The following is a 14,870-nucleotide window of genomic DNA, read 5'->3' as shown; positions in this document are numbered from 1 at the left end:
GCAGCTCAATGCTGGAAGTTTCTTTTTATTTCTTTTCAATTTAGACCAATACGTATTGATAAAACAAAAGCAAGTGGCCAAAATCAATTGGGTGAGACTAATTTCTTGGCGCCAAGACTACAACATCTGTTTAGTGTGACCTTGCATCTCACTGTGTCTCTAGAACTGAAACATAACCATGCTGTATTTAAATACCAATAATAATAATAATTTTAAATGCCTTTAGATCCCAAGAAAATGGGAGAATACTGTGTGGATGCATGTCACACTGATGTTGTTGTTGTTGTTGTTGTTTCAGTCGAATCGATGTTCACCCTCAGTCGCCCACAACAAAAGTAAAAATGGCGTGTACTTGTCAAATGCTGCAGCACTAGTCACTTTTCAGTCTAATATCACAAAATAAGAATGCAGTGAATGGGTCTAGATGTAAACAACTGGCTATGGGACACCCATGCTCGCGTTTGATAAATAGTAGGGTTACACCTTAAAACTGCGTCTTTTCACAGTGCTGGGTATTCACAGAACAACCGTTCTCTTTGCTCGCGCGGGGAACGCACGGTCCCCTCTGTTGCAGCAATACGGATTTTGAGTAACATTGAAGACGGATAAAATCTGCTCTCCCGCCTCAGTAGTCTAAACCGCTGCTGCTTTCACTTTGGATGGCTCCAATGTGAACATAATTATAAATGAAGACTGAGGCAGTCAATATGATAAGATATGTCCTTGATTTTGTATTGTTTTTGTCTTTTCTCACTGAACTGGCGTCTGAACCCCGTGATGCGGCGGCGTGTCTCCGTATACGTCCTCGGTACCCGGTAGAGGTCCGCCGGGAGGAGTCATCCGTTTCTCTTTCTGTCTTCTGTTACAAAACCAAACCCTCACTACCTCTTTTTCCAATTGCAAACTGTCTGCCAGCGAAGTAATTTCCGAGGCGGCTGGCTTTGGGCACTTAAGGAAATGGCTCTCCAAAGCCCCTTTGACGCTTACCTCGATGGAAGTCCTCTTTTTCCGTTTCCTGCCCTGCGCAGCAATCTTGTCCAAGCTCGTGGGGCTGCCAGATGTGGAGTCTGCCTCCTCCAACCACTTGTTCAACAAAGGCTTGAGCTTGCACATGTTTTTGAAGCTGAGTTGCAGGGCCTCAAACCTGCATATCGTGGTCTGCGAAAACACATTTCCATAGAGCGTTCCCAAAGCTAGTCCGACGTCCGCCTGCGTGAAGCCCAGCTTGATCCTCCGCTGCTTGAACTGTTTCGCAAACTGCTCCAAGTCGTCCGAGGTCGGCGTGTCCTCGTCCGAGTGGTCGTGGTGATTCTGGTGCGACTGGTGTTGGTGCTGGGACGGTGGATGGCCGTGGTCGCTGAGATGCGGGCTGTGGTGGTCCTCGTGCGCGTCGCGCATGCTGTGGTGGTGGATGCCCTGGCCGCTACCCGGGATGAGACCGTTCAAGCTAAAACTGGGCTGCGAGTAAATAAGGCTCTGTCCGTTCGAGGTGGCCATGCTGGGGATGTGAGCTGCCGTCGTTGTTCTCCATGCCCTTGAATCGTGATGGTTCCCGAGTGTCTGATGTACCAGATGGGGTGGCCGCGACTGATGCTGTAAATTGCTGGAATTGTGCATCTCGTCCCGGGGGCTCTGCACCGCTGGCTTGATGTCCTGCTCGCCGAGGGGACTGGACGACCACGGAACTCCTTCTCCGTGTGACAAGGCTGTTATCCACTGGTGCGCGTGGCTGAGCGGGTGACTGTTGCTCTGCAGCGAGTAGTCACTCTGCAACAGGGTTTGCGCGTCCCTGTAAGCCGTGGCTTGCTGCATGCTCCCAGGCTCCGAGTGTACAATAGATGGGCTGGAGGTGAGGATATTGTAATGATTGGATGCTGTAGTCGCCATGACTCTCGGAGCCGGACTGATCGCTCCTATTAAAGGAACCTTGCATTTGACAGTTACTCTTTTGCCACAGGCGTCTCCCAGGCTCTTTGCCAACTGGACGCAGCGGCGCGCACCTGAGCTCCGCCCCGCGACGACACTCATTGGGTGGAAAGGGATGATGGATGCGTTTTTTGGAGGCAGATTTCATTTCATTGGATGCTGGAAAGTCTTAACAAACGCTGCCTCTTTCCCTCAAAAGAACTCAGTGTCCCGGAGCACCTCTGAAATGTGAGGGACCGACGGGCCATCAAGACCGGAGCGAAGAACATCAAAGGTTATGATTTTTATAACTTGGTGATAAATTAATTTCAGACTTGTCTGTTGTGGAATTTGCGATTTTGTGTGTATGTATGTATGCTATGTGTCTTATTTAATGGAATTCATGCAATAAATGAAAACAGTTTTATATGATGTCATTTCATATATTTATTGATTACAGGTTCTGGGTTTCATTTGTCAAACAAGGGAAGCTATCTAATTTATCTAGCGTGATGTTAACTGGCCTAACTATAAAGGAGTATTTGGACAACTTTGCGGACTTATAGGATAATTAAATGAAAGTGTATTAAAGAAACTACCCCCCCCCCCCCATCTTTAGACCAGATAATAACTATTTTTTTTTAAATATCGTTTGTCTCATTCAGGTGTTTGATTTTGAAGAACTGTCACAAACAAGCAAACCAGGGTTTTCATGAATAGCTACGTTTGCTGGCCATCACAGGCAATAACTCTACAACTTTACAATAATCTAAAGCAGATTCGTGTTAGAATAAAAAAGAATAACTTTACAAAAAAAAAGACCCCCCCCCCCCCCACAGAAAACGAAGCACAAACATTTATTTTGAGCAGATATTTCATTTAAAATTTTAACATTTATTGTAATGTAAATAGGCTTGCATATTAATGCACTTTACATCAGTTTTAAAGTGATACTAAGAAAGAGAAACATGATGTTATATTATGTTGTCATTTTTCTCTTTCAGAAATAAAGAGCAGAAAATATGTTGGTTGTATATATAAATTGTACTTTAACATCTCAGTAAAGCATACACAAATAAAAGCAGATATAAGTGTAGGACGCATATTAAAAAGTGAGTAAAAGACAGAGTCAGTTAATAAATAGGCTAATTAAAATGAAATAAAAAATAAAACAAAACAGGCTTCCGTTTTTTTGACCGAAAGAAGGTAAAACCCTTTTTAGGTTTAAATTGCGTGCACCTTATCTGATCTCAGATAAAACAGAAATGCCGATTTGATTAAAAGAGAAGTTAAAATTCACAGACAGAAGCACATGCTTGAATAGTGGCTCTCTGAAACATAACTTTATTAGGCGTTAAGTGCAATATTTTACTTTATCTCATTTAATTACAGATATAAATTTAAAAACAACTATTACTCCAAACGTGGCAAAACTTGTCTTTGAATTAAAAACTGCCTTATAAATCTTAAAAAAATAGCCTATCTATTTTTTTTCCTCTGGGTTTGCACGGTGTACAAGTCAAAGGAATATTTCAGAGGGAAAACAGTGGGCCGTTTGGGACCGCAGGTGTCTAAAGCTGACCAGCTGGCTTCTCTGTGAGCCTCTGTAAAGAAAAGCACACGACATTGTCCGAGGAGGGGGACATTTTTTCAGCAGCGCTGCTGGTTGCTATAGAGAGCAGTAAATTAAACAACGCCTCACACGTCACAGTATCGCCTCCTCTGGAAGGCCCTACGTAAATCAGAATGGATAATGGACAAAAGACAAAAAGAAACACGAAAGCCAGAGAGAGAGAGAGAGATCATCTGATTTTAAGGAACTGTTTAAAGGTAGTAAATAAAGTGTAATTTGCACAACTAATGAACTTTGTAGCAGGATGTAAAGAACCATCCAATTACGCATCACTGAACAACAGCCTAGCCTACATAATAAAACAAGGTAGAAATACCAATAAAGTAAACAATTTGCGCCTTCAACAACAGTAGTTTAGCCTATATCAATAATAATAATAATAATAATAATAATATTTTAATTGCTATTGAGAGACGAACATCAATAGTATGTGTCCTGATTCATCCTGTAGCTCAATTGGTAGAGCATTGCGCTCTCAAGCGTAAGGTTGGGGGTTTGATTCCTCGGGAACACGTGATAGGTAAAAATTGATAGTCTGAATGCACTGTAAGTCGCTTTGGATAAGAGCGTCTGCTAAATGCATTAATTTAATGAAATGCCAGGAAAAAAGTTTTTTGTGTGTGTGATTATTTTGGACATACAAAGGTTAATTTTGTTTGAATTGGTTCACTTTATTTGTTTCCAGAATTGAGGGCCTGTAAGCCTTAAATTCTTGCTGTAGGCTACAGTGTGGTCTCTATGACTAAGTTTAAAATGTTTATATATATATATATATATATATATATATATATATATATATATATATATATATATATATATATATATATATATATATATATATAAAATAGTGGAAGAAGCAAAAGAGGTATAGATAAAAAAAAGTAGGCTTCAATATAAAAAAAAAAAAATCATCCTGAGGCAGCCACTAAACAGTTAACAGGTAATATGGTATAATTGGGGGTTAAAGGGCGTTCCAAAACTGTAACGAAGAAAACAGAAAACTTTAAAGACACGTTACGGATTAATCTCGTAATAATGAAGATCATTGTGGCGTAACAGTGAAATCACCCAAATCAAAAGAACATTTATGGCAATTAAGGTTGTAATTCAGAGAATTACCACAACGCCACAGAAGCTTAAATAGTCGTGTTGGGAGAAAACCAAAGCACATTACTTTAATGGTATAATATGCAAACTATGGATAGTTCAATTACATGGCTTAACAACCCATAAATGATGCGAGTCTTGTTATTTGGACTGTGGGTCTATGGTAATTCATTTGGAAGGGCCAGCGCTCTCTCAAATACAGTGAAATCTATTTCTGAGCTCCGGGAACCGCTGCCAAACTACATCTAAGGGAATAAAAATTAATGACAGAGAATCTGAGCGTTAAATTAACAGTAATTATATGACCCGCATGCTGTAAAGATTCCATTTTTAATGCTCTAATTAGGTAACTGTCTCCCCATACATCAACATATTTCCCTCTGTGGATTTTCACACAAGATTCCTGTCATGTTCATGCTACTGATTGAAAATAATTAATTACATTTTACAAAGACATGCTTTAAATCACACAATAATCAAACTCTTCTCATACTTTACGCCAATCAATGACGATCTGATCACATGCAGAAAAAAAGATTAACGCAAAATCTTGCATTACAAGCATATCATTTTTATTTAGGCACCAAAAAAAATAAATAAAAAATCGCTATTGCTTTACTAGGTATCCATAGCAACAGCATACCAGTCACGCGTATGTCGGGCGGTCCAGAATAAACCTCATATCATTAATCATATTACAATTCAAAACTTCAGAGTTTTGTTTACTAAGTATTTTCGATAAGTGGCGTTTAGTTAACTGCTTGCCTGAGAAATCATCGGCAGATTGTGGCCTGGAAACTAGCCTATCTATACCTTAATTTACAGTAATAATACAAATAAATTAATTAAAACACCTAAATTGCTGGTCACCTTAAAGTCAGTGCATAAGTCGCACACTGAAAGCCGGGTTGCACTTTCCAGTATTCCAGAAAAAAAAAGTGAATTAGCTAATTATGAAAAAGAACCGTGCGCGTGTGTAGGATTGGTGGATGGGGAGAACCATCTCTGTCAGTGGGGGAGTATCCATACAGCTCTTGTTGAACAGGTCTTGCACCGAGAATCTAGTAATACCATGCAATTAATCCACACAAAGACGTCGTTAAATCTGTCCCTCACTACAATTGGCTACCGATTATCTGCATTCATTGTGGGGGGCGCAAGAGACCACCCATGTGAGGCAAAGTGGAGACCTGTTACGCGATCCATCCACGCAACAAAAGTGACTCGAACATCTTCAGAGACTCTGAATCATTCCACTTGAACAAGATCGGTCAGAAAAATGTGGGATTTTTTTCCCCCACAGAAAAGAGCCAGGATCAAATGACACAACATACGAGATGAAGAAAAAACATCTACTGTGCTTTATTTACTCATACTCCAGAAGAAATACAGTAACAAATAACCAAAATAAGCCAAATAACAGACCAACTGCCTTCATTGATATATTTCAAGCACCTAAACCTTTAATTACTTCAACATGTTTTCTAGTGAACAACAGGTTGGGGACGAAACTAAATGGTAAGGATTGCAAAATATCACGCTTGCAATATTTCATTAGCCTAATTTTTCCCCCTTAACTTTTTTGTGACTGTGGTTTAAGTAATTAAACAGATTTTATTGTTTTGCTAATTTAAATATTTGCTATTTGTATTTTAGTTAACATAAATGAACATCACTTATAGGCTATACACTCATATAATGAGTGAACACATCACATTTAATCAAGTCAGTCTTCCAAAATAGCTAAGTAAACAGTTATAATAACAACAGTGACACCTAAGCAAACTTCATGCCTCCAGACCAATAGTAGTCAGAATTAAAAGTCAAAACCACTGGTCCTATTAGGATGAATAACAGACAGCTAAATGTGAATAACAACTTAATGTGTGCACCTTTAGGGCTGCCTTTAGTGAAATTTGCAGTATAAATTAAATACACTGAAATATAAAATCCTAAAAAAAAAAATCTTTCTCAAGTGGCAAAAAGTTACTTCACAAAAAGTAGCTACGTCTTTTCTATAGGTGCATCTATAGTTATCTTGACAAAATGAGAGTAGATTAGCAGCACAAACTTTGGGACAGTTATAATGAGTCAACATTCATAATTGAAGGCATTGTAGGCAGGCTGCCTACCTGAGATACTGGCCCTTCAGATCTGTATAGAGATGTGAATGAGCTGCTAGTCCCATCGCTCATGTGCAGCTCGATTAGCCCCACGTGTCTCGTTCTTCATATGTGGAAGTGCAGCAGATGGTCGGAGACGCACCGTGTTACGAGGCTGCAGTATGTAACGCTGTTCTAATTGAAACATCAATATTGCAGCAGAACCCCGCAGTGGAACAACACTGCAAATTTGGACAAAGATTACAGATGAAAGTTCTCTTGGAAATTACATCTGGAAACGTGTAAATCACCTTATGATCCTAAATGTAGCATGGATTGCATAAGATGACCATAAAATAGTCATCATGGCCTGGAATGCTTCTAATAGTAACACTTAGTATAATCATTTAATAATCATTATATAAATGCACACAGTAGAGAAAAATACATAAGATATATTAGTGACATACAGTAAAGAGTTATTTTTTGATGTTTACATAAAAGAGATTTAATCTATGTAGGTCTTAAAGGGCTAATTCACCAACAAATGAAAATTCTGTTATCATTTACTCAGCCACATGTCATTCCCAAACTTTATTCTCAACCCAATCTTTAATCGTTAGTCTTGTGAAGAGAACAGTTGCTTTATATAACACATTGTATTTGTTAATTTGTAAGGTTTTACATCAATAAATTATACATTTGTAAGTTCAGACTCTTCAACTCGCATCTCATGCACACACGCAAAAGCAAACAAATCCACACATGCACATATTTGCTCACTAAAGTTTGACCTTTTGGATATATTTCCACTGTGGCTGAGACTTGAGACAAGGTGATCTCGACTGTTCCTTGATGTTTACTGTAGTGTTTTGAGTGTCAGCCCTATAAATGGTGTTCAAGTCATGATTTGAATGCATTTCTTTTGATCCCTGAAGACAAAATTGGAAGGTATTTGAATATGGAAAATAAGATTTAAGCATTAGTAACAAACCAAATGCAGCACAGTGAAATTATGGCCTATTTGACATTGCTTTTTGAAACTCCACACACCCCTTCCACAAGAATGGACCAATGTCCACCCCAAAATGGTAGAGGTTCTTTACACATTAATGGATAAACATAAAGGACATCATTTGTAGGCCAAGTATTGTCTGAGCCCTCTCCTCAGCTGCGGTCAACGAATCCAATACAGCCCTAAGGAAAATATCCAAAGCTCAGCGTTTGGACTGAGGTTGGAAGGTCTATTTGCCTCTCCGTCAAGCATCGATTTATCCTACTCTCCAATTTATTTCTCCTTCTCGTTCCTACGATCCATAAGGCTCCTGCCTCTGGGGGAAGAACCAGAGGAGAGATGGCAAACAGCCTCCCAACACATTCAAAACATGATATACAGCCTTCCACAACATAAACCGATATTTATGTTTACTTCACAGAGAAGAAAACATCTCAGAAAGTGCCTGAGATGGACTATGTCTAATGTTACCCAGACCGCCATGAATTACAAGGAGCTGCACATAGGTTTTGCTGATTTATATATTGATAAAACTGCTGCCAATATTACTGTACTGTGAACCATCGTGGGATTTCCTTGATCCTCATAATTCAATGCCAATCAAAATAAATCTTGCATGCCAGTTATACTGAAGAAAACAATTATTAAAAAATTCAAAGACATGGCTCCGCATGTTCCTAAATATTGTGCGGTCTTTCATATTTGCAAGATGACCAGAGTTCAAATCTACCTGGGGTAATTTTCCTATCCTATTTCCCCCATTTCTCCTTTTGGTTTTCTGTCACATTTCATCTCCAGTCAATAGAAGTTACATATATGAATAAAAAGAACAGTCGACCAAAAAATAAATAGTTACACAAATGTTCAAAAGTAAGGACTGGTAAGATTTTAAAATGTCATGATCCTTCAGAAGAAAAACAAAACATTCTTTTATTTTAAAATTTCTTCCTATTATTATAAATGCTAAAAACAGTTGTGCTGCTGAATATTTTTGTGAAAACCATGATTTTTTACTTGAAATAGAATCTTTAGTCATTTCTGTCACTTTTGAACAATTTAATACATCCTTGCTGAAAAAAAGGTATAATTTTTTTTTTTTATATATATAATTTACTGACCCCAAACCGTAGTGTATAAGAAAAAAAAAACCTAGCCATGACTAATACTACACAAACTGAAAACCATCACTCCAAATGAAAGAACAAAGGGAGTGTCATTATGTGTATTTTAGTTATTTATTGCTATCATTATGAAAATAATTTTGAACACATATCATTTAAGGTATTGCAGACCAGTAGGATCCTCTATATATGCTGTATTCATTACCCAACAAGCACGAAACCAGAATTTAGTCTGGCCTATCTATTTTTGCAAAGATGACAGTCCTGAGTGAGACTTAACATGTTTCTATACCTGAAATCGATCAATGCCAATCTGTTCAGGGGAAATTGAAATCTATAGGAAATTAGATTGTTTCAATGATTTATTGGAATACTAAATCCCTCAGTGCAACCCAGTAGTACTGTACCTTCAATGTAAATTTGGGGCTGATGAGATGTTGTCCGCGCAAACCCTCTTGTGTCACAGGCAAGTCAGTTATGACAGGAAATGGTTTCTCGTGACCCTGAGAGAGAGAAAGAGAGAGAGTTAAAGTCGCCAAGCATCCTCTGAAAAAGCAACACAAAATGAAAATACAGAACAATCCCCAAAAAGTGCAAACCCCAAAAAGGAGACCAAGAAAAGCAAAGGATTGTAGAGATTGCAAAATGAGGCCTAAAAACTTTGATTCAGAGGACGAAAGCAGGGCACAATTCCATCCTCACTTGCTTTGTCCACATTTAATTGCCTTTTTTTCTTTTTGAACAGACGTGAAAAGAAAAAAAAACAAGACAACAAACCCCCCCCATCCAAACATTGCAGCGGCAGCAGCTAATGGAGGGGGTGTAATTGTGAATGAAGGCATTCATCTGGAGATGCGGCTGGTAAATTGCTGCAGACAATGCATAGCGCAAGGATGCTCAGATCGCCGGCGTTTAGAGATGCTGGGGTAATTGCCACTCCGCAGAGATGGAGGGAAATGAGAGGGAGAGAAAGAAGGAGATGGCAAGAAAGAGGGAAGGTGGAGAAAAGTGGATATCAAAGATGGGGATGGCTAAGACAAGTTTAGAGACTGAAAAGGAGAAGGAGAGGAAGAGGAAAGCGAGTGTGTTTACATGGAGAGAAGATGATGTGGGGGAGGGTGACGACTCCAGTCAAATAGGTTCTCAGCACTGCACTTTGCAGAAGAAATAGCCGCCAACCCAAAGAAAATGGTATGGAAGGCAACACTGTGTACTCAAGTGCAAAATGTCCTCGGATGCTCGCTACAGAGAAATATATCAGAAGTCTAGACATTAACATTTAAAGAAAACATCCAAGGTCACAAATTCAGGAAGAAAGCATAGTTGCATGCAGACAGACGCAACACAGCAAGGACTTAAAGGGAGAAAACAACAACAAGCACTCACAGACAAAACACATCTGTCAACAGAACAACATCCTCACTAGAGAGAAACATCAGGGAGCAACAATTCAATTAAACACATCATCCTGGTTAAATTACGGCTACATAATCACTGCAATTCACCATTGCCTGGAATTACAAATTCACAACACAATGGGCTGAAACGCAGCAAGACAGACAGGACCATTGATAGCTTTGGCAGGAACGAGATGGTGTGTTTTGATACACCGAGCTGCTTGCAGCAATTAAAGTCTGAGGCTGCGTGAGGAGGAGATATATAAATGAAGTTATATTTTAATCAGAAACTGGCACTAAATAGCTCTATCTGCATTTAATTAGCCAATAAATAAAGACAATATATAAGAAGTTGTACTTTCAAGCCCTTGGGAAATCCCTCAGGAAAAATATGGGGTTTTAAGAATGATAGTTTTGGATTTATAAGTAAAATGATGCCTGTGGTTATCATTACTGGAAGAGATATGTAAGTTCTGCCCCAAAACACAAACTTAGTTGCTAAATACACTACAACTACAATGTGGTCTACTGTTGAAAAGTTTGGGCTCAGTAAGATCTTTTTGGAAGAAACATTTTTTTTTATTATTCACAGAGGACGCCAAGGATTACAATAAATCCAGTTTTTTTTAAACTTTCTATTAATCAATAAATCCTGAAAAGAAAAAAAAAAATTAACTAAGATGTCCACAAAAAGACAATTAAAAGATATAATAAAGAGCACCAATGTTTCTTGTGCACCAAATAAGCATTTTTAGATGATTTGTGAATGATTGTGATGATGTGACACTGAAGACTTAAGTAAATGCTGAAAATTTTGCTTGCCATCCTAGAACTAAAATACATTTTAAAATAAATTTAAATAGAACACATTATTACAATTATTTTAAACTGTAATAAAATGTCACAATAATGCTTGTAAGAAATGCAGCCTAGGTAAGCATGAGACTTTTTATTTTCAATAACATAAAAAAACTTAAACTTGCCAAACCCAAACTTTTAAACTGCAGTGTTCAGTGTAGAACAAAGTAGGAAAGTTTCTTCAAAAGATGTTAAATTACTCATAAATACAAAACCAGAATTCTAAAAAAAAGTTTGTAAATTCCACCTATTGCACATTAGCCCAACACAATGACATCATGAATTCAATTATGTGCACAAAGACTGAAAATATAAGATATAGTATATCAAAGCCTTGACACATACTCTGACACTTCAAGTCTGACTTGTGATATTTCCTGACCTCTTTCATTATAAAATGTAATGAAAGATATGATAGTGAATGAATGCAGGTGAAAGTCTATTTAAAAACCGTTAAAAGCAAAAGTTGGCTTTTTGTTTTACCAGACAAAAAGTTTTCATAGAGCAGAACTACAGCATTTGTTTGAAATTTACTGTGCCATTTTAATGCTTTGAAATAACGATTTATAATAGTACATTTAAATGTATATTATACATATATGCTGTTAGGCTTGATATGTAGGTGCTATTTTTAGTAACAACTTTGAACATACTGTAGTTCTTCCAAATCAGATTTCACTTTTTGAAACTGAAACTATAAGAAAATAAGCTATAGTAAACCAAATTATTTATTTTAAAAGGTCTTTGTGTGTATTCGTGTAGTAAGATGGTTGGCAGATGGATAAGCGGTGTGAACTCTGCTAATGCTCTGCTGAGTGTCTGTGTCTCACCCTAAATACTGTCCCTTCCTCGGCATTGTGGTTAACAAGATGATAGCAGGCGTGGCACGGCGACACACACCGCTGACACGAGACAGTCGGGGTCAGCAGGGGTCACGCGGTAATTACACATATAACTCCCTCTGTGAGCAGCAGGCCGGTTGAGCTTACAGCCACTGGCTACTGTGACACACACACTCTCACACAGTGCACCATATAGTGCTGACACATGCTGAGAGTGGCCAGTGCTTATAAGGCACACACAGTGAGAAAGTGATTACAAGGCAGGAGGAGACAACAAAGCGAGCAGAGATGAAGAGGTGCTGAAAAGTGTAATTATTAGCAGTACACACCGGCAGGTTGGAGGTCTGTGTGACTCTGCTGGTCCCAAACAAGCTCTCAGACATTCTCGAAAACAAACCCGAAGCCTCTTCAGTCTTAAAACTTTCTTGAAGGTTTCTTCTTGTTTGTATTCACTACTGCCACATCTGTTATTTTCCAACTACACCAACTTATTTTTAATGACTACAGCAACTTAAATTTTACATTCTATGAGCTCATGCTTTATTTGGGATTCGAACCCATGACCTTGATGTTGTTTTAGGGCTATTACGGGACATTAACATTTACATTTATGCATTTGGCAGATGTTTTTATCCAAAGCGACTTACATTGCATTCAAGGTACACATTTTATCAGTACAAGCATCCCCTGGGAATCAAAACCATGAACTACAGAGTAATAGCAAAACAAAGGTAATAGGTTCGAATCCCAGGTTTTGTTTTAGGTTATGACATGTATGCTTTCAAATTAAAATCTTTTTGACAGAAGCATCTACCAAATGCATACATTAAATCCAAGTAGAATATGTTCCCTGGATCAGCATCCTGAATTAAACATCCTTCTTATAATGCTAGTTGACAATGAGTTATGGTTAGTACTATGTTTGAACATAAATGTTGCTCCAGGACCAACAAAACATGTTGATCCAGGAACATGTCTTTCTTGGCTAAATCACTGCCACCAGATGGGTAAAACTGTGGGTGGTGTAGTGTTAATGACAAGCACTAGTAACCAAAAAGTAGCAGGTTTGATTCCTGTAAAGAGCGGCCTGTGCTATCACCATTGTGCCATTGGGAACGGCACTTAACCCCGGGTTGCTCCAGTGGGACTATTCCTGACATAAGTGTATAGCTACTGTGAGTCACTTTGGATAAAAGCATCTTCTAAATGAAGGGAAGCATTATATTTTATATATAATGACTTAGTGTTGTATATTAGAGATATATAGGGTACTACAATGCCTCATATATCTGCAGAACAGAACATTTTAAGATGTTTGTAATACGTGAGTAACACTGCATGTTCTAAGAAGGATCAGGTCAGAGGATCCCACAGCTGAGCACAGCATCGATTTGTTGTGGGTAAATAAACCACTGGACACCACTGCTGGATCAATACCCTTTCTAACCTAACCAAGAGAGAAGCCACTCATATAACAGTGGATGCTGTTATCTTCCTTTAGCATTAGTGTTTGTTAAAAATTTCAGCATGCATTTTAAAAACTGGGACCTGTCTGTATGAACCCTGACAAAGTAAAAAAAAATTAAAAATAAATTATGATACGTATATAAATAAAGGTACTAAAGGTACTCAGAGAACGACGGAACACAGTAGCCACGGGGTCTGAAACAGATGAAAGCAAAGGTGTTTTCATAAATGAGAACACAGGCATCTTCATGGAGTGACAGAGAGATTGCTGTAGATGGATAGCACTACAGGAGGAACGAGCGAGATTAGGGAAAGGACAGATTGGAGGAGATAGATGAGAAAAGCTGTGTGGAGTTCAGGCAGAAATGAAAGAGATATCATGAGAGAGGAATTGAATGCAAGGTAGAGACAGAGAAAAAGAGGATGTATAAGGCGAGATGGTCATACAGTGAGCAGCAGACGAGAAAGGAGGCGGTAGAGGTGGGCGGGTGGGGTGTTCCAGCAGGGCTCTTGCTGGGTGTACATATGTAGAGCTGCAGGGGAGCAGTAGTGTGGACGACTGTAGTGCTGGCTAAACCCCAGCTTTCCCTTTCTCCCTCTATTGCATCATTCACTCTCTGCAGGGCTACATTTGTTATTTGTCCTTATGTCAATAAAAACATACAGTGGGGAAAATATTTATTTGATCCCCTGCTGATTTTGTAAGTTTGCCCACCTACAAAGAAATGAAGGGTCTGTCATTTTCACGGTAGGTTAATTTTAACATATAGAGACAGAATATTAACCAACAAATCCAGACAAAACATATTCAATAAATGTTAGAAATTGATTTGCATTTCAGTGAGTGAAATAAGTATTTTGTCCCCTTCCGACCAGCAAGAATTCTGGCTCCCATAATGCATTTGGGCTGTATTTCTAATGGTACAGGACGACTTCACCACATTGAGGATCAAATGGATGGGGCCATATACTGTAAAATCTTGGACGAGAACCTCCTTCCCTCAGCCAGAACACTGAAGATGGGTCATGAATGGGTCTTTCAGCATGACAATGACCTGAAAAATACAGCAAGGCAACAAAGGATTGGCTAAAGAAGTCCTCAGAAGTCATGGAGTAGCCTAGCCAGTGTCCAGACCTCGATCCTATAGAAAATCTGTGGAGGGAGCTGAATCTTTGAGTTGCCAAACAACAGCCAAGAAACCTTAGGAATTTAGAGGGGATCTGTAAAGAGGAGTGGATCAAAATTCCTCCTGAGATGTGTGCAAACCTGGTGACCAACGACAAAAAACGTCTTACCTTTGTTCTTGCCAGCAAGGGTTTCTGCACCAAGTACTAAGGCATGTTTTGCGTGGGGATCAAATAATTATTTCACTCAATTTCAACACAAATCGATTTCTAACCTTCATATAACGTGTTTTTTTTT

At 38.7% G+C, this 14,870-nt stretch overlaps 1 protein-coding gene across 1 annotated transcript; it reads right to left on the bottom strand.

Annotated features, from left to right (window-relative positions):
* Positions 1-466: 466 nt before the first annotated feature.
* On the bottom strand, positions 467-2,220 carry LOC113099638 (POU domain, class 3, transcription factor 2-like). Its single transcript, XM_026264518.1, has one exon. It carries the CDS (start codon positions 2,026-2,028, stop codon positions 751-753), a length of 1,278 nt encoding a protein of 425 aa, XP_026120303.1. The 5' UTR covers positions 2,029-2,220; the 3' UTR covers positions 467-750.
* Positions 2,221-14,870: the final 12,650 nt, after the last annotated feature.

The sequence above is a fragment of the Carassius auratus genome, unplaced genomic scaffold (assembly GCF_003368295.1).
Source record: "Carassius auratus strain Wakin unplaced genomic scaffold, ASM336829v1 scaf_tig00216984, whole genome shotgun sequence".
NCBI classification, from domain to species: domain Eukaryota; kingdom Metazoa; phylum Chordata; class Actinopteri; order Cypriniformes; family Cyprinidae; genus Carassius; species Carassius auratus.
The sequence above is the reverse complement of the archived record's forward strand: the minus strand, read 5'-3'. Positions and strand labels throughout refer to the sequence as shown.

Coding starts and splice junctions, on each gene's coding strand:
- LOC113099638 (XM_026264518.1), bottom strand. CDS start 2,028: ATGAGTGTCGTCGCGGGGCGGAGCTCAGGTGCGCGCCGCTGCGTCCAG.